The following is a 20,395-nucleotide window of genomic DNA, read 5'->3' as shown; positions in this document are numbered from 1 at the left end:
CGTTAAATTGGTTTCTCTTATCCTAAGTCTGTTTCTCAGGATATACAGCCAACAGGTCCTATGTGTGCGTATAAGAGGTTGTGCGTTTGAGTGGCGCGCCTGGAGTATTTATAATATTCTCAGAGGCCAACTCCCCCATTCTGAACGGTCAACATCGGGTCAGGGATATTCGTCCTTGTGCTTAGAATTATCCTCGTCAGACGCACAACAGACTCGGATTTTAGACATCATGTGTTATGAAATAGGCTACCCTGGGTTATTCACACTTATTAACCATATACGGTCATATCACTGTGATGGTCGGGGCATTCACTTTATTGTCACTTAAATGCACTGGTTAGGTATGTGGAAAAACGTATGCTCGGAAGCTCCAATACGATAAAAACATGATAAAACGACCCAATAAACAATAAAAACAGGGCAAGAATATAAATCAATGAAAGTGCAAAGCAGCCATTTCAAATGTTTAGACATAATAACACGTGTCCTGTTGACCACTTTCTACCGAAATGTCATTAATCCTACATTTCACACGGGGACTTAGTTCAGTAATCCAAGATTCGTGATAGCATTCTGACATTTCTTTCAAGGAAACTTTCCAGTCTTCACCAAAAGAGTAAGACCTTTTCCAGGCATTCTTTTCGCATCACTAAGAGGATTAGCCTACAGGGCCGGCAAGTTTGTTATTGATCACCCAGTTGTTGATTCAGCTGTGGTTGCAGTCGCAGATGCTTTTTTATAATAATATTATTAGAAATGTAGAGGACGATTTGACAGATAGTAGGCTATCATATTTGACCAACATTAGACCACACATAGGAGACCAATTATTTGTTTACTAACATTGAGCCTGGACGCACAGGTGATTGTTTCACGCAATCAATTCCCAACCTGTTTCGGGGTGCACTGGTTTCAGCACACCCCAACCCCCTCTTGTGTGTGTTGGCTAGTGAGACGCGTCCTAACGAGACCTGATATAATGGGCTTCGTTGCGCGCATACTGGCTGCACGCAGCCAGTATGACGTCGTCTGTTAATTAAGCAGCACGGAAAAATACAATTACTATGAGATTATGAAGAGAAAGGCATGGAGAAGATAAAGATGAATTTCAGAAGAAAATGAAGATGATGAAGAGAGAGTTAATTTTATTTAACAATCCAGTGATTTAAGGGTTCAGTCATCATGGACTGTAGAAGTTGAAAGATATAGATCTTTCAGTTTCTGATACCATATAGGCCTAAAGATGACACGTTTTTTTTTTATCAGAATGGACAGACTACATTTGTTCCAGGTTTTAGAGATGTACTGGTTAAATTAAAAAACATCTTGGGGTCATGTTTCAACAGCTTATTAAAAATATCCAGCAAGTTATGATATTTATCCCAACAGGGTATTGACTTTTGTTGATATTATGGCCAAATGTGTGCCAGACCCCATGCACATGTTTGCAACTGCATGCCCCCATATTGGATTATTTAAAAAATAATGAACACATGGTTCAACAGTGTTATGAAACATACCCTGAGTTTTGTAATCATTGGAGAAACACATATCTTTGTAGCTCCCCTAGTGGTCAATGTGAATGACTCTTGACATTGGTCTATTTACGTGCTGAGCCATGACCTTTTGAAGTTCAATGGATAGATTTCTCTGGACCCATAGAATCCAGGAAATAAATTGTGAGATATTTCAAGTTATAGACAAAACAAACGTAAAGTTGATTATTATAGGCCGCCACCATCTAGCCAATTGGTATACTTGTTTTTTGTCTGAGTAGTGGAGAAGTGGGTGAGATTTTCAAAGTTTGGTAACTGTATGTAGGCTGATATGATCTTTGAGACCCACATACTTTTAGGATGAATTATCCTAAATCCTAACCGATTGTCTACATAGGGACGGGTTCCAGCAGCTTGAAGCCAAGCCCAATAGAGTTGACCAGAAGTCAATATATGTTTCAATTACATAGAGGTGTGTGTGTGTGTGTGTGTGTGTGTGTGTGTGTGTGTGTGTGTGTGTGTGTGTGTGTGTGTGTGTGTGTGTGTGTGTGTGTGTGTGTGTCAGTATTTGGAGTATCAATAGTCTATATTGATATTCAACAGTTGCTTTATATGGTGAAAATGTAGCTACGTTTTAAATATACAGAAATTGATCTGAAAGACAAAGTGTACATTACAGTAAGTGATATTGTTGTGTTGTTGTGCTGTGTACACAGCATGGTGTATCCACACAACAATCAAACACTGACACCTAGCGGCCAAACAGGGCTACAACAGTACATCTCGCTCTGGTCTGGTGGTTGATGATGATGCGGTGATGCAGCAGCGCGCGCAGCCTCGCACTGCGCTTGTTACCAGTGTTGCCATGTCCGCTTATTATAAGCGACTTTGGACCCCCCCCCACATTAACACAGTACATGGCCACAGATCTGAAAATATTTCGTACCTAGGACCCCCATACAAAATATGTGTATTTAAAATGTAAAATATTTCAAAAACATACATTTTTCAAGATTTTCAAATAGCTGAGGTGTATTCGAAGTGTTTTGGGCTTGTTTTCACCTAGATGCTTATTTCTCTCGCACAACCTGGCAACGCTGCTTGTTACGTACCGACGTAACGTAAACACGTGCGCTTCCCTTGGTTACAGGTTTCTTCTCTCTTCTTTTTTTTTTACTCCTAACCATCCCTCCCTCCCGCATCATCATCATTCCCTGACAACAGCAGCAGCGATATGATGGCGGAGCCCCCTGTAGCAGCAGCGGCGGATGCAACGGCAACAACAGCATCCATATCCCCGACCCCCTCGGCCCTTCTCTCCCCAGCAGCTGGCAGCCCGGCGTCGGGATCAGAAGCAGAACCCCCCGAGTCCATGATGGCCTTCTCCCCCACAGCGGGCGGCTCTCAGCGGCTGCTCTTCTCCCACGACCTGGTGTCGGGGCGGCATCGCGGCTCCGTGCGGTTCGGCCTGGTGCGGATGATCCACGGCGAGGAGGAATTCAACTCGGACTCGGACCTCGACGACGGTGGAGGAGGGAGAGGAGGTGGTGGTGGTGGTGGTGGTGGTAACGGTCGTGGAGACTCTCCCTACCCGTTCTCGGATACAGAGAGCGGCGCCGACCAGAGCCAGCCTCTGGGAAGGGGTTTCGTGCGCGTCCAGTGGTACCCTGACGGAGGGAAGCAAGACATCAAAGAGACAAAGGTACCCCCACCCCATACATAACTACATCAGGGGTCTTCAACAGGGGGTCCGGGAAGTCCCCATGTTGAAGACCCCTGAGGACCCCCTACGGCCTAATGGGTCCTCATAGTTACTACAGAGGAGGGCCACCAAATGTTTGTGTGATGGAACTTTTTTGGTTTTACATTAACCACTTGAATCCTAGAATCCCTTTTCTGAGGGTAACATTAGCCGAAAATAGCAGATCTACAAGTTCTTGTGCTATTTTCGGCAAAGAGGTTTGGTCAGGTGTAGGGGGTGAAAAGAGCAGATCAAGTACAAGTTTTCTAAATGTTGAGGGTTTAAGTGGTTAACTGTCTGAAAATACACAAACATCAATAACATGAATCCAACACTGATGATAGATGATAGATGATAGTGTTGTCAAACAAGTCAAACAAGTATATGAAGCTATCTATGAAAACGAGGTATAATCATCTGCAACAACATGTTATTATACAATATAGTGGGGGTCCCTGCTTCATCCCTCTCTCGCTCTCAGCTAAGGGGTCCTCCTTGGCCTGGAAAACGTTCGAGACCCCTGTACTACAGGATGGCTTATGTTGTGTCCAGAGCTCCTCTGTCAGGTGTATTGTGAAGGGATTAGCTAACTTGCTAGCTTGTCATCAGCAGTAACGTGAACTAATGTATCTCCCTGCAAACACGGTTAGTTTGCTTGCTAGCGAGCTAGCTAGCAATCAACAAACAAGCACGCTTACTAGCTAACAATGTAGCTTTTAGCTCCATCACACTCAGCTGGAGGAGAAAGCAGGGCTGGTCCACTTCCACCTGATTGCACCCAGCTAGCTGTCATCATGAACATCTATCTATGACTGCTTTGCTAGCCATAACTTTCTGCTGTTCTTTGAAGATTGGAAATATGCTTTTACACACATGTTTGCAGCTAACATTAAATAACAGCAATTAGATTACGAGTATTTGCTCAAGGGTGTGACTGTTTCCAAGCATGATCAAGCCCTTATATTGTAGCTTTAGCTTCCCTGTTAGATTTATGCGCCTATAAAATAAATCATCCAGAGATTATATCAGACAAGAGGGGTAAAATGTCCCAACCATGCCATTTGGGGTAGCAAATCTTATTTCTCTTAACAATTGGTAGGTTACAGAGCTCTTACCAGATTAGTGTTGCTCTCAAAACACTGGCCATTGTATCACATTGGCAACATCTTAAAATGTAAAAAAAAACATTTTTGGAGATAGTGACAGTCCCCAAGAAGTACCTAACGTTACTCAAGTAGGATGTCATAATTGATTTACAATTTGACACATGTGAAAGTATTTCATTGGCCTTTTTTTTCACTATTTAACAGATCACCTGACGGTGGTAATTCTGGCAAGAGGGCAGCATCAGCATGCATCTTGTTTTAGGTTTACATTAACCATTCAAGAAAACACCAACCTGGGCATTGTTTCCCAGCTGCATTGAACCCAATCCTACTGTATGTCCATGCTATGTAATTCAAAGTTGTGTTCGTCAGCATGCCATACGTTTTTGGATACACAAAGATTCATATAATTTTTCTTCACCCCATTGCGTATTTGTTCTTGTGATGGACTCATGACATTCCCAATTCTGAATATGGACGATTGTCCTTGTAAAATAATAGAATTTTCTCTACAGTATGAAGAGTTCTCTAGGACTTCATTGAAAAGGTCCCTGGGTGTCATGGAGGATAGGCCTAGAACACAATGCATGGGAAGAAGCTTATGTTAGGACCCTGCTTTGTTCTATTTGATAAATGAGTAAAGTTCTAGCCAGGGTGAGTGCCGTTGAGGTCGGAACAATGGCTGAATGACATGTCATTTCAACATTTACAACTGTTTATACCAGAATAGTGGTTATGCTGTGTCACTACTAGCTGCCATGTAGTGTTTATATTAATGTAGCTTTAATTTTGTATACCTGGCTGCACAGGGTTTTGCCTGGCTTGGACGAATAGGCCTTTGGTGGGTGACTAGTACTACACGGCTAGTAATTCATTTCAACTAGAAAAGAGCGCTCCTCAGACTGCCGATCTCTGCTAGGTCGAGTTTTCTACTCAGGGCTCTTGTCAATCTGGGTTGCAGCCATCAGGACAAGAGCAAGCTGCGGGGGAAATAGTTTGTACTACAGACGATGCAACTGTTCTCATTGTGGGAAGAAGTGAAAAGTGATTTTTGGAAGGGCGCTCTATTCGGTTGTTAAGACGTGACGTTGCGCCCCGCTAGAATAACTTCCGGGTCCAAGTGTGTATTTTCCCAATATACGCAGTGCTGTGTCCCTCGCTGTTTCAACAGATCTGAGACTAAAATAACAACTAAAGTGTCATTCTACCGCTTTCCTGGCAACGACAAAAAGAAGAGGAAATTGTTTTTTATATATATATATATATATATATATATATATATATATATATATATATATATATATATATATATATATATATATATATATATATATATATATATATATGCCAACCACCCCTATAAAAAAAAAACTATAAAAAACCCTATAAAAAAATAAACAAACATTGATGACAACATCAATACGGGGCTCATCAAAGGCACCACCCTCTTCACACAGGGTGTGATTTTTTTTTAAAGAAATAGGCCCCGCCCATAAAAGTGAGAAGGCAATTGCAGGCAAACGGTATGGAGTATCAAAACCCTGTTTGATGGTCAATGTCATTTGTGCCTACATTTTGTGGGGAAATTTACATTTTGGCAACTGACATTTGCAGCATGTGTGACACACCCTATGGGTGTAGGTGATATCGCCTTTGGCTCCGTTATTTAGAGGCCCCTTGATGTGATTCAAATTTGGGGCAGATCGGAGATTAGCTTTTCACTGACTCAGACACACACAGACTAACAGGCATGAAAACATAATCTCCATGTACCGGCTGTTCCGGCCTGGCAGAGTTAATGATTATGAGATGTGAGCGAGCCGGTACTGTATGGAGGCTGGTCCATGCCTGTCTGGTCTGGCTGCATGATTAAATGTAAACATCACACTGCATTCATGTGTTAAAGGGATAGTTCACCTCCAAAATGACTTTTTTCCCAATGGAGACTTGAATTCATGGATATTTTTTGTTATTTGTCGCATTCCTAAGCCAATAATTTGATGACCGGCAGCAGTTCCGGTAGCAGACACAAAGATTCTCCTTTGTGTCTCCTACCGGAACCGCTGCCTACCGGTCGGCTGGTCATCAAATTATTGGCTTAGGAATGTGACAAATACGAATAAAAATTCATGAATTCAAGTCTCCATCGGGTGACTAATCGATATAAAAAAGTATTTTTTTGGGTGAACTATCCCTTTAACTTTATTTGCTTCTGAACACATTCAGTTGCAATGTCAATCATACTTACACAATATATTTATGTGCTGGTGCATCTCAAGGATGGTGACATTGCTAGGCTAGTCTGGCACTTGGCATAAGAAGATGCACTAGTATGTACTAGATGTACTAGTAGCTAATTTTATACTTGAACTACCTGACTACCTGAACTACAAGCTTGTAATGTAAGCTGTCATTTCTACTTTTTAAAAAAAAATATTTTAAAATTTAATGAACATTTTTCAACATGGAAACAATTTTGACTTTTATGCACAATAATTGCAATGATCTCACATAATTGCCATTAGACAATTATGTAATAATTGTGACAGGCCTACTTATGCACATATCCTCCAAATGGTGTCCGCAAGATTCCAACCACTGTTTGTTCCCTATAGGTACCTGGCTGAACAGTTGTGCCCCTTGAGAGTTTGGTGAACTGATGAATGCTATTACCTGGCATCCATCATTTCAAGAATTAGCTTTTCTATGTACAGAACAAGTATCAGGATAGATGTTCCTAGGCTGGTGAGGGTTTCACAACCCCCTCAGAACAAACTTTTAAGGTGAAAAAATAAAGGATGCTGACTGATAACTTTGGTGTCAGGTAGTTTATCAAGACAATGGACCAATTAACCCTGTTCCCTGGCAAGCATATCATGGATTTTTAGGTCGCCAGGGTAGTTGGTATGTAAACTGTTAACTCATTTTGGCCAACGTAAGTATACTTTAATCACATGTCACACTGTGCTGTGGGAAAAGTAAGTGTGATTATGCACCTTCATCCTTCACCTTGTCAGGCACACCTTGTCAGCAGAGTTTCCACTAGGCATTTTTGGCCGACCAACTTGGCCGATAAGATTCCATTCTAGGCAGGCAAGCTCGCAACACGTTCCGAGGTCGCGATCCGTTGAGAGCTTGTAGATCAGTTACTTTCGTTGTGATGAAGTATTAATCAGGCTTAAGGATCCAATTCACTCGTCCAAACTTTGTTTAAATTAGAGGTGCACCGATCGATCGGCCAGAAATGGGTATCGACCGATATTTAATGTAAAATATGTCATCGGGGAATTCTGATCATAGCTTAAAAAAATGTAATCAGCAACGGCGACGCATTGTGAGCTTGTAGATAGGCTATTTCTACCATTTCAAGATTTTCTTAGGAAAGTATAAAACATGCCAAACAGAAATGTAGTTTTTATTTATATGTTCCAACGTTCATCAAAATTATTTGTATGACAATGAATTGTCAAGTAGGGACGAGTAGTAGAGAAGTTAATGTTATGGATATGTTTTGGATTGTGATATTAAACGAAGCATGGCGCTGCGATATTGTCGCACCAACACAGATGCAGGCTTTTAAAAGGAAGCCATTGTTAGAATGGAGGTGACTTTGTTATTAATTATTACTAATTAACAGATAAGATCATGTCAAGTAAATTTCTCTGTGCATCTCTGCAAGCCAAACTCTCCGTCACAACCAACATACAGGCATTTACCTTAATTCCTCCAACAGTTGTGCATGGTAAATCTTTACCCTATATGACACCTGACCCACGCCCCCCAATGCCCTCTGGCAATCAGATCTTGAATCAGTGATACTACTATGTATCTATGCACATCTGTTCTACTTTCTGAGGAATATCAGCTTTGTTTGTGGCTTTGGCATTAAGGCCTATGACAGAGGCTGCCTGGGGCTTGACACTGTCCCCAGTCACATCAGGCAAACACAGCCCTGTTGTATCCTTGAAAGCTCAAAAGGACGTAACATTTGTAGTAGGTAGCCAGAAAATGGAATGCACCAAGGTCACAGCACTGCAGTAAAAGTATCTGAGAATTGTTTAATCATTTCATTTGTAAAGTCATATCAATGTCACTGTCATCAGAATCAGGATTTTTTTTATTGCCAAGTAGTACTACGTATGTGTCAGGGAGGTTGGTGGATTAAACTGAAAGCCACTGTATAGAAAATATTTACAACTAAGCAAAAGCTAAAAGATGCTGAACTATATAATATATAATGTACAATATAGACTAATATATATGTATATATATATTCTATAGGAATATATCACATGCATTTCACATTGCACAGTGATTTCATTAACTGAAGGTGTAGCCATACATTGATACCTTAATCAGAGATGTCAAAGACTGCTTTCTGAGACTGAAGTGGTCGAGGTGTGATGACCAGGCTATGAGGTACCTGGGTGATGGCAACTACGTATATGGCTGCGCTGGGGTGAATTGAAAGATGGATTGAAAAAGCTAGCCTGTGTTAATCCTGCAGAGGAAATTCTGTTTCAACTTAACCCACCTGATGGCTGCTCATAATGAACTCATGATGGTTAAGTGTCTTGCTCAGGGACACTTGGACATATTACTGGGCACGCCAGAAGGTGAGCTGGTGACCCTCTGATTCCCGGACAACCTTTCAGTTTCTACCCACTAAAATGCAGCCACACCCAAAGAGTGAGTGAGGAGTGATGAAGACCTGATAAGTTTAGAAAGAAAGTGGATGGTCTTGAAGGGTATAAGGAGCCAGTGGAACTTGTAGAATGTGGAAAAAAACAAATTAATGAGGCAGGCCAGCAGTTTGGGGACAGATGGTTATGATAATGTGGGACTTTTTGCCCTTGATACAGTAAACGCTAAGGTGCCACCTTCTCGCTCTTCTTTCTTTCTTTCTTTCAGTTTCTCCTGTTACCTACTTTACTGGGCTGGTGGATCCTGTTATAAACATTAAGGACCTCTACAGTGGTCAGTTCTTTTAAATACTTCTGGCTGCATTTTTGCCTAAAGTTACCCATGTCCCTTTAAGACCAGTGCTTTTTGATGTGAAAGGGATGAGTTGTGTGTATAGCGTCCATCATCTCGTGTGGTTTTATGTACATTTTAGCTTTTCATAGCTTTGTTTAAGCATGGTATTTGTGTGTAAGATGCATCATCTGACTACACACACGGTCCTTCAGATTCAAACGACATGCAGCTGGGTTCACACAATCACAATCAGTAGAATGTGTAGAACAAATTTACAGAATAGCCGAATGAATTAACATTATTTCAAGTCCCTGTCCAGTGGCCACATATCCCATGGTGTGGTTTAAATCCTCAGAAAATTCATCTCTGTTCAATATGTCAAGTCATTTTCTCCCCCAAAATGCGTCCCTTAAGGACCTTTATCAGTGCATTTCTTATTTGCTCTATCTTTGCCCTTGTTTAGCATTGCATATCCTATGAATTATGCAAACGTTTGATCCTCCAGAATTTGGTTATCCAGTGACTATCCACAGAGAACATGCACCAAACACACTGCGATAAAAACGACAAGCTAGTCACTTCCTCATTGATGGGAACCACGATGGTGTCAAGTTACAGGGGAGCTTTGTATAGTGCGAAGTATAATACAGCGTTAAGTGGTTAATCAGACTAATCAATTTAGACAGTTATTGGTTCTAAATATCTGTTAAATATCTGTTTATATATATTTTTGGTTAATTGCCCAGCACCTTGTGTGAATAGACGTTTGCGTGAGACAAACATGAACGCAACAGTGTCACGGGAGTGCACCCATTTGTCAGATTGCCCACGCCTCCTTGAAAATGAATTCCAAGGTACGTCAATCACTCCACGTGTGAAAAACCCTTAAATGGGTGCAAAGTCTGAAGCTTATGGTATGTTGTTCAGTAGTTTTGGCCAAGTTGACTTTCTTGCAGGTGAAATTAATATAATAGCCTGCAGTGTAAGTTTAGCCACCCAATAAATATTCCACCACCACCCCTCCCCCAGTGGTCTCGGTCCTGGTCGTTACTGGTGATATATATGGGACATTGGAAGAATCCATCTCAAGCAGTAGGGGTTTGGTTGAGGGAGAGCGGGATTGTGGTGCTGGGTTGCTCCACTCCATCAGCTACGTCGAGGTCACAGCTCATCCATCTAACTAAAGTGTGCTACAGTATCAGTGCACCGGTCAAAGGAATGAGGAATGCAGTTTCTTCTGAGCAGAGTAATATTGGCGGTGCTTCTCTTAGGATGTACTGTACCACCTGGCCTACAGCGTGAGAAACGCGGTGAAAGATTTGTATTGGTTTCACTGTAGAGTGATTTGTATTGGGGAGTTTTAGTAGCCTTGCAACGCCTGTAGCACACACATTTCACTTTGTGCATTGTGGTCTAGCAAGGCCATGGTTGTGACTGTGAGCATCATTATTGGGCATAGAACGGTGGAAGTTGTTAAATCAAACTCGCCGAACCAGTTGGAAGAAGTTGAATTAATTAATTCTACAGCATCATCTACTGACCGCTTCATGTGCCGCCATCGTTGTCATTTAAAATACTACGATATTGCTGTCGATCGATCCCCTAGTTTGCGACTCTTCATTAGAGTTTTAGGGTCATATTATACCAAAAGAATCAAACTGTCTAGAATGAGCTTTGGACTTACACGAGCAGTTTGGACAGTACACCAGCATAATAGTCAAATCACAAGACCAAGCTTGTTGCATTAGCCTACATGATAATATTATGATAATTCATAATTCTACTATAACTGATAACGTTTCTAATTTTTTGTCTATTTGGTCAGAATTAGCCAACTGAATGAATGTGTTTATTTTGGGCTGTGTGCACGTAGCACTGACTGAAAAGGCAGTGATTTAGTATCTCTAATTTGGCAAAAATGTTCTTCAGCCACACAATCTTCATTTGTGTGGCGCTTTCACCCTCATTTCCCTCATGGCATACAAACCTCTACAAAAGCTTCTGGCATTTTAACCACTTAGGCCCTACATAAATCGTCATAAGAGGAATAGCTGATCTATAAGCTCAGATCAGCTAAGATCCAGGATGAGGCCCGTGCATTAGGGCAACTGGAAACAGGTGTTCCGTTACGCAGAGTGGCAGCATTATTTGGTGTCAGCCCTGGTACCCTTTCCAAACTTAGGACCAAGTTCCGTGAGACTGGTGATGAAGACACAAAGTGGCCGTCCCAGGAAGACAACACCCCAATAAAACCGGTTCCTCACCCTTGCTTCACTGACTGAGGAACTATAGGCTTTCTTCCAGAGATTTACTGGCAAGATTTGCACAACGGTACCACAGACAGGCAGACAGATCTCTGTCAAAGTTACAGGACCCAACACACACCTGCCAGCAGGTCGCTCAAAACGAAAGCGAATACTAACAGTTAAGGTGACTAAGCAATGATATCAGCGATCTTTTTAAAATACAGTACTAATTGGTATTGAAGGGCAGATATAATCTACCAAAGTTAAGTTTCCAGACTTTTTTTGAGGAGTTTATTTTAGCGCAGCTTGTTTGTAACTGTGAAAATGCGCTAAACCGGGTGTTTTTGTCGGCATAATGCAGGTGTGCTAGGTAGGCAGGCAGACGGCAATGTAATCTGGGACAGGAGGTTGTCGCCAAGGCCCGCCCAGCAGCAGCAGCGCTCTGGAACACAGAGCCTGAGTTACGCAGTTTAGTGGGCGCCAGCCAGTCCCAGGAACATACGCTGAATACATGATATTGTATGTGAGCGCAAGGAGAATATACAAATGCACAAAAGCACACGTGTACACCCCCACTCCCCTGTGTTTTCTGTTGAGGCCCTGTCCCTTAGGGTAGACAGACACTGCACACACAAACACGCTCACACTCTGGTGTCATCAAGCTATTCAGAACCTTGTCTCGTCCGGCTGAAGAGACATAATGGCCCCAGAGGTCTGTGAGGTGCTGAGGTGACTCAGTGGGTGAGATGATAAAAAGCCAGCAGACAAGATGTGCGTGCGCGCATGCACGCAAACCGCTTTTTGTTGTTGTCATTTAATACCGTGCTGTCAGAGCGAGGGATCAGACGGAACATGTTAAAGGTGTGAAGTGGAATTAGTTACAGTATGACACTTGTCCCCTTTTCTCACTCTTCTCGCCCTCCTCCCCACACCTGTCCCCCCCACCCCCCTCGTTCCCTTCATCTCTCCCTCCTCTTCTCCACTCTGCCGTTTCTTCCTTCTATCTTTGTTTGTTCACATCTTTCTTGTCAATTACCATTCTTATCCTTCCTTTGCCTTCATTTTTTATTTCTCCCCGTTTCTCTCCTCATTCCATCCCATCCCTTCCTCCAGCTGTCGTTCTTAACCCCCTCTCTCTTTGACACTGGCCTCTGTTTTCCTCTTCCCTGTTAAATGGTCTCCCCATCTTTCTCCCTGTCTGTTATCTTCCACGCCCTCCATACCCTCCTGTCACTCGGTCTAAGCCCCCTCCCCTCCCCTCTCCTCCCCTCCCCTCTCCTCTCTCCTCTCCTCCTTGTAAACTGCCATGAAAATCTCCTCTCCCTCACATCCGTTTTCTTCCTGCGTGGCTCTCCCTCTTTCTCCTTTCTTCACCCCATACCCTCCAACCCGCTCACTCCTCTATCTCTCTCTCGCTTAGGCCTGTGATGGAAAATGTTGAGCAGCAGTGATGTAATGTGGTGCTGTTTTGATGGCTGTCCATGCACGCACGTGCACACAGACGCGTGCACTGCACCACACCCAGCTCCTGCCCTCAGATAATGGATCTCATCTGATCCTCTTTCCATCTCTGTATAGAACACACAGAGACACATACACACACATTCTAACCCCCCCCCCCCCCCCCCACTCACACACACGAGTGGACAGCCTCCGTACTAACTTCCCGCCAGCTTCTCTTCCATACCTTCCTCTCATTGCCCCCATCCCTCATAATTCTCATATTGTGTCTCCATCATTTCTCCTCTCCTCCCTTTGCAGTATTGACCCTGACGCTCAGCGGTGGAGACCGGCGTCTGCCCCCCTTGCGCCCCCCCGCCACCCATCTCTGTATCTGCTGTGCTTGCTGCGTTACTGTCTATTTCTGGCACTTGCCTTGGCTGTTGCTGTCTCTTCCTCTCTCTCTCTCTGGTTCTGTTTTGATCTCCCACTTGTTGTGCTCGGTGTGTCTCTCGTCCACTGCTCATCTTCATCTTCCCCCTCTGTCACCCACCCATCTCCCTGTTGAATGTTCTCTCATCTCCACCCTTTTCTCCATCTCCCCCCTCATTGACCATCCTGTCCTCTCACCTTTAGGGGTGCAACAGTTAATCAAACTAATCATTTTAATCAATTATAAAAAAATATGAAGCTAGAAGCTCTACAAATCTACAAGCTCACAGCTTGCAGATCGGCTATTTTCACTATTTTTTTCACAATCGTTTTCTTTCTTCACTTTTTCACTCGCTAATTGATTCGTTTATATAATGGCAAAAAGAATCTTATAAAAACATGCCTTTCAATTATTCGATTAATCAACAAAGTAATCCATAGAATAGTTGCTAAGAAGATCATAGATATTCGCAGCCCTACTCACCTTAGTCTTTTCATTCTACTTGAGCACCCACTCCCTGACTGCTTTTGTTCTCCTCTTCCTCTCATGTTGCCAGGCTCCCCCATCCCTCTCTCTCACTCTCCCACACAGTAAAATCTTTTATTTTTACTGTGCAGTTCAATCTAATCTCTCTCTCTCACTGTGTTATTATTATAGGGTCTGTGTGATATTAGTGCTATGTCGTCTCTTTCTGGGTAAGAAGCTGTTGCCTCTTAATAGAGATATGGCTGCTGGCTGTGTCACTATCAATAGCTTTCAGTCAGACGAAGAGTCTGGCAGTGACGGTATAGTGGTGCGGAAGGTGTGAGTGTGTGTGTGTGTGTGTGTGTTAACTCATACAGTAACCTGTGTTGTGACTTCCTCTAGTGAGTGTAAGCCAGACATCTCTCGTTGTAGTCTTCATGTCGCTAATGGAGGTTCTTTTCGAACGGAGCGCGGGCGTGGTCCACGCCTGCAGTCCCGCTGCAGCCTCACCCTCTCTTTGTCACTATGTCCGTCTCCCCCTCCCTCCCTCCCTCCCTCTCTTTCTCACCGGCCCCCAAACCCCCGCCCCACCCCCAGTTGCACGGCACCTGTATAATAATGACTTGTGTTAATTAGGCCTGGAAGTCAAAGCAAAATGCTTGTCCTTCGATTCCCATAACCAATTTGGCTGCTTCAGCCTTATCGGCCTGGATGAAGAGAAAGCCAAGATTGGCTCCTGTCTTGGGCCAAGCCACAACAACAAGCAAGCTTGCGCACACAGCCCTCTTTACTGTCTCTCTGTCTCCTTCCTCTTTGTCTCTCTCTCTCTCTCTCCCTAACATTACCGCACATGAGGTAGAGCCACAGTCGCTTGCATAAACCTGAAAGCTTAGTTCTTCCCGACTATTTCAGACACGACAGACTGCGTGCATGCAAAATATCTAAAGTGTATGTGTGTGAGTTTAAAGGACTGCATTAATGAGGTTGTCTTGAAAGTGTCTGTGTGTGAGTTTAAAGGCTTGCGTTAATGAGTGTGTGTCTGCGTGACACGTGTGAGTGCACAAAACAGTCCTTCTCTGGATTTGATTGGAGCTTTTAGGCCTGTGTCAATGAGTGGTGGATGGTGTATTAATCATTAAGTGCAAGAGAGAGAAACTCCCAGACTGAAGGATACCTGTTTTTGTGGTTGTGGAAGGAAAAGATAGCCCAGGAAACATGGAGAAACCCTCCCCCCTCTCCATTGTGGCTACCGAACAAGAGGCAGGTCATTTCCACGCTCAATGCTGCTGACTTGCTCTCATTGTGTTATTTTGGTAGCAGCTTGACCTCTGAACAAAACATATACCAAAACACGGTTTCCACTGAGTTCCCGAGCCCTGCCATCATAATTTTGAGAGCAAAAAACAAACAAACATGCACACAAACCTCTGCCTATATTGTGCATGTCACGTGTAGTAGTTGGATGTTTTCCCTAGCATTTGGTAAGCTATTGGTTCTGGGGCAAGTTAACCGTATGAAATGATGCCCATTTAATTAGGAATTGTATCATTTTCTCGTTGGAGACTATAACACTAATCTGTCATGTTCTGCAATATGGTCTATTTTGATAAACACGTTTTTTTTTAAGATTCATAATTTGACTTTTCGGGAAATGATAACAACAAAAAAATTACTTGTAAGAATAAACGTCAATTAGATCTGCTATATGTAAATGCATAGGCATGTAAAATATAATACATTTTTAAAGCAAATATAGAGGTATACAGCTGTGTAAAAACTAGAAAAGTGTGGTCCTCTGAGTGTAGATCCCTGCCAGTTGCCTACCGCAAAATTTGGAAGGCGGTCATAAACATTTGGAATGGAATTTGCTATATCTGACTGCTACATTTTTATCATATGACTCGAGATATAATATGTACTGATTTGAGTGAGAGATTATTAGCGGTGGCACGCTGCCACTCAAAGTGACTACTACTGGCCAATCACAGCGCATTGAATACTGGCCAATCACAGCGTGTCTTTACCAGGACTTGTCAGAATCTAGATGTCCCGCCCCCACCCGCCTCTGATTGGACTACCGAACGTCCCCTTCTGTGGCGCACGCGGAAGTGTCCCACTTGCCCTGCGGAAGCGGAAGCGCGCCCGAGATACAGACGCCTCAGAGCCGGAGGAGGCGTCTACCTTTATATGTCTATGCACCCACTGGTCTGTTGTTGTGGTCATATGCATGCATATCAGGTGTTATCCATGTCTTTGATGAGGATGTGATTGGGTGACGTCACGCCACACCTGCGTTGCGTCCACTACGTTGCACAAGTTTTCAGGGAGTGGTGACCTGAAAAACACATTTTGGAGACACAAATCCATATTAAGTGCACAAAATAACAGGATTTTCATGGATAAGCTTCAGAAACATATTAATCGCACACAAAAAACCCCCACATAGAAATATCGACCTAATAATAGGTCATACCACCCCCCAATGATACTACATACTATTTGATACCGCAGTCGCACACATTCTGGTAAACACAAGACATTTAAGCCTTTCGCTCTAAGCAGGAATTTTCAAGCAGCAAAACAGAGTGGGTTTCATTTGACAAGAAATCTATATGCCTGTTTCTTGTGCACATCACCACTTGCATGCATACATTAGTGAGTGCTTCTGGGCAACCGTTCTCCTGGACGATTTGCATTCAGTGTGCATTTTGTACTGTTGCTTGACTTGTGTTGTGGGGTGAGACAGACCCACAGATGCACGCATAAACACTGCTACTAGCTTGTTCAGGCAACAGATGACAGAGATGTCATCTTTTCGAAATGCTTGCTTAGACTAAAGCCCCACTAGCATCCCCTAGAGGCCATGCTTTTTATTACAACCAACCACCACCATCCTTGAAGGATCAACACATAATGTAGACAACACTTTAAAAGTGAATATTCAAATTAAAAAGCTACAAAATGCCTTTAAAATTATGGAAAATGTACTGTAGTCCTCTGCAGTGCAAATATGAATACGCTCAATTGTCCCATTTGATTTTGAGATTATATGTGCAAGTGGAAATATTTGTCTTAAACTGGCGCTAGAGGAAAGGCCACGAGGTCACCTAAATCAGTAGGGTTCATCCCATAGGAGCATGAAGGTGGCAAGGTGCACAGTGATTTCCATGGCAATCCAGACAGAAGTTCTAGAAATGTCTTGTTTGGGACCAAAGGTACCAAGGTTCAAGTTGTTCTTTTTTTGTTACGTCTAATATACAGTACAAGTACATAAGAGCAAAATGTGTTTTGTTCTGGTTCTTCAGACATTGTAGCAGCGATAATAAAAATGATCCAAACAAGAGAACAGTAACAGTTTAACCGTTGTCCTAGCACTTCATGTGCTCGTGTGCTGTGCGAGCAGTGTGCAAAGTTCTTCAAGGTTATAAACGTCTGTCTGCTTGCACAAACTGTGAAGTGACCCCTGCCAGTGTCCTTGGCATTGTTCATCACACACACAGACAGGCAGTGTCTGTAAAAGTTGTAAAGTGACCTTACTTACTTACTTTATTTGTTTATTTGGGAGGGACAGAACATATTTATGAACACGGTAAAACAACTACTATACAGTAGACTCTACTGCAGGGGTCTTCACCGTTTTCAGGCCAAGGACCCCCTAGCTGAGAGAGAGATGAATCAGGGACCCCCTACTCTATATTGTATAAAATTGTTTCAGATTTTCAGAAGTTTTTTTTTTTTTACTTAGTCTGCTATTTTTTCCCTCTACACCTATAGCCTCTTTGCCAAAAATAGCCGATCTACAAGCTCTCAACGCCTCGCAGAGCTTGTAGATCTGCTATTTTCGGCTAATGTCCACCTCAGAAAAGTAATTCTAGGATTCTATACTATATCCTATAGTAGCTCTGAGGACCCCCTAGGGGTCCCGGACCCCCTGTTGAAGACCCCTGCTCTACTGTATAGTAATATTGTTACTGTGTTCATGAGTAGAGTTGAGAGAAAATACGTAAGAGTTTGCAAGAATCTGTTGTTGTAACGTATTACTGAATGCCAGTGTCTTTGGCGTTGTTCAACATTCATGCTGCATCTGACTCCAGACAGGCAGTCGGTGGCAAAGTGTTAGTTGCCATCCTTAAGAGCCCCATCACTGGTGTGGCTAATCGAATGGGAAAGGATTCATCTATACCGCTCTCTGTACACGTTGTCTCTATGGAACTGGATTAGCATCCTGAATTCAGTGGCAGAAGATGATTAGTGGGATACTTTGGTTCCCTAGTTGGACATATTTTTTTATTCAACCATTTTTATTTAACTTTGGCAGATCATTAAAGGGGAAGACCACTCATTTTCAACACCTTAGAGCTGTTGTGTGGAAATAAGAAAAAAGTCCCTGATTGAGGTCATGTGATCAGTGACATACGCAGGGTGTACTTTTGGCTGAGGGGGCGGAGCCAAAAGTACACCCTACGTATGTCACTGATCACATGACCTCAATCAATTATCCAGTTCTAGGCAACATAGAGGGGGGGGGGGACTTTTTTCTTATTTCCACACAACAGCTCTAAGGTGTATTAAACACATAGTTCAATGTTGAAAATTAGTGGTCTTCCCCTAAGTGCTGGACTAATTATTTGTTGAGTGATGCGTTGTATGAATGCTACTCCTTATGATCAGCTCATGCTGCGGTGCAGTGTAGCTTTTGTCAGAGGTATGACTTGGAGACATTGTAATGCAATAACTGCCTTTTACAGTGGGGCAAATTGTTATTGATTCAAAACCTGTGACTCTGGAATTGTGAGGGCACGGGTTAGGCCTACTACAGAATGCACTTTGCAGTACTCTGCCCACTGAAGGAATATGTGAGTCTTGTTCCTCTGAATAAATGGCTCTAAATTAGGACCCCGTGTATGTTTCTGTATGTGTATGAGGGTGCATTCCCCCTCTAGTTGTTCCAGCAGGATTAGACAGGCTGCTGTTCAATAGATTACAAGGGAACATGGCGGCCCATCGATTGCCTCCACTCCTCTCCCAAGAATTCAACAGAGTAGGGTTACAGCACCAGACAAAACAGGAACACTTGCCAGCCCAGGATGCAGCCTGTGTGCAGTGGTGGAAAGTAACTAAGTACATTTACTTAAGTACTGTACTTAGGTACAATATTAAGGTATTTGTACTTTACTTGAGTATTTCCAATTTCCAATACTTTTACTCCTCTACATCTCAGAGGCAACTATTGTACTTTTACTCCACTACAATTATTTGAAAACTTTAGTTTCTAGTTACTTTTCAGATATAAATTATGATATCATAAAACATACATTAACCACTTTAGCCCCATCTTATACATAGGCTATTTTCAAATATTTAGTACTTTTACTTTTGATACTTTAAGTACATTTTGATGCCAATACTTGTGTACTTTTACTCAAGTACATTTTGAATTCTGGACTATTACTTGTAACGGAGTATTTTTATATTGCAGTATTGGTACTTTTACTTATGTAAGGAATTTGAGTATTTTTTCCACCACTGCTTGTGAGGCCTTTTCAATTGAATCAGAACAATAATACCCTGTATAATAATGTACTGCATCCACTAAAGATGAAGTGTGAAGCTTCATTATTCATCCCTCTTTATTGCATAGTCTTTATCAGTGACAACTATGGGACTGTTGTATCATTATGTCTTTAGCCATGTGCCATCGTTCCCCACATCCTCTTCTCAACATCTCTAATTACTGTATTACATATCACATCATGGATATTGTTCTCCTCCCACTTATTACCCAGCATGCTGTAGAAGACCTCTCGTTTTCCTTGTCATTTCTCCACCCTCGCTCCTAATTAAGTTCCGTAAGTCTCCACCTTTCCTCGCTCAGGCTGTCTGGGGCGTTGGTCTCTGGCTTGCCACCTTCCTACTGTAGTACAGTAATCCAATCACAACAAGCTGTCTATTATACACAAATTAGTAATCCTTGTTTTTTTTTGGCTTTAATTCTAGTGTCTGCATGTCCTCAATGTTTCCTCAAATCCTCAATGAGTTTCAGTTTTGTATAAGCTGTGAAACACATCAAATGTGAAACACATTAAATACATTGTCAGGCCACATCAACAAAAGGTTTTTGTATCAGATTGTATAACCTTAGCCATTTAAGCCCTACTTACTTAATACAATGTCACATCACGGCGCGTTGTGAGCTTGTAGGTGACTGTTTGTCCATTTTTTTTTATGTTTTGAAAATGTTTGACTATGGAATGCTCAAAATAGGGATGGCAGGTTTAGGGGAAGACATTTATTTTGTATCGTGTAAGATTGTGTGACCGTAACCTATTAAAACCGGGAAAGCATCTGTGTCATTTTAGATGTTGGTGTTGGCTATTCAAAAATGTGAAAGTGTTTGAATAATTTTGAAAACACATATCTATCCTAAACGGTGGTTTAGGTCCGGATATAAGCTAGGTGAAAGCATGGTAATTATTTAGGGTGCCAAATTA

The 20,395-nt window shown here is 42.4% G+C and overlaps 1 protein-coding gene across 2 annotated transcripts in view; it reads left to right on the top strand.

Moving 5' to 3' along the window:
- The first annotated feature begins 2,669 nt into the window (after nucleotides 1-2,669).
- Nucleotides 2,670-20,395, top strand: part of ube2o (ubiquitin-conjugating enzyme E2O) — a 45,814-nt gene continuing 28,088 nt past the window's right edge. For both annotated transcript variants that reach the window (XM_084074291.1, XM_084074290.1), the window contains exon 1: nucleotides 2,670-3,198. In XM_084074291.1, coding sequence (XP_083930417.1) covers nucleotides 2,731-3,198 — 468 coding nt within the window. In that variant the 5' untranslated portion in view covers nucleotides 2,670-2,730. The remainder of the gene's footprint in view (nucleotides 3,199-20,395) is intronic.

The sequence above is a fragment of the Gymnoscopelus microlampas genome, assembly GCF_963454915.1.
Source record: "Gymnoscopelus microlampas genome assembly, chromosome: 2".
Classification (NCBI taxonomy): domain Eukaryota; kingdom Metazoa; phylum Chordata; class Actinopteri; order Myctophiformes; family Myctophidae; genus Gymnoscopelus; species Gymnoscopelus microlampas.
Note: the sequence above shows the minus strand (reverse complement) of the source record. Positions and strands in the feature narration are given on the sequence as shown.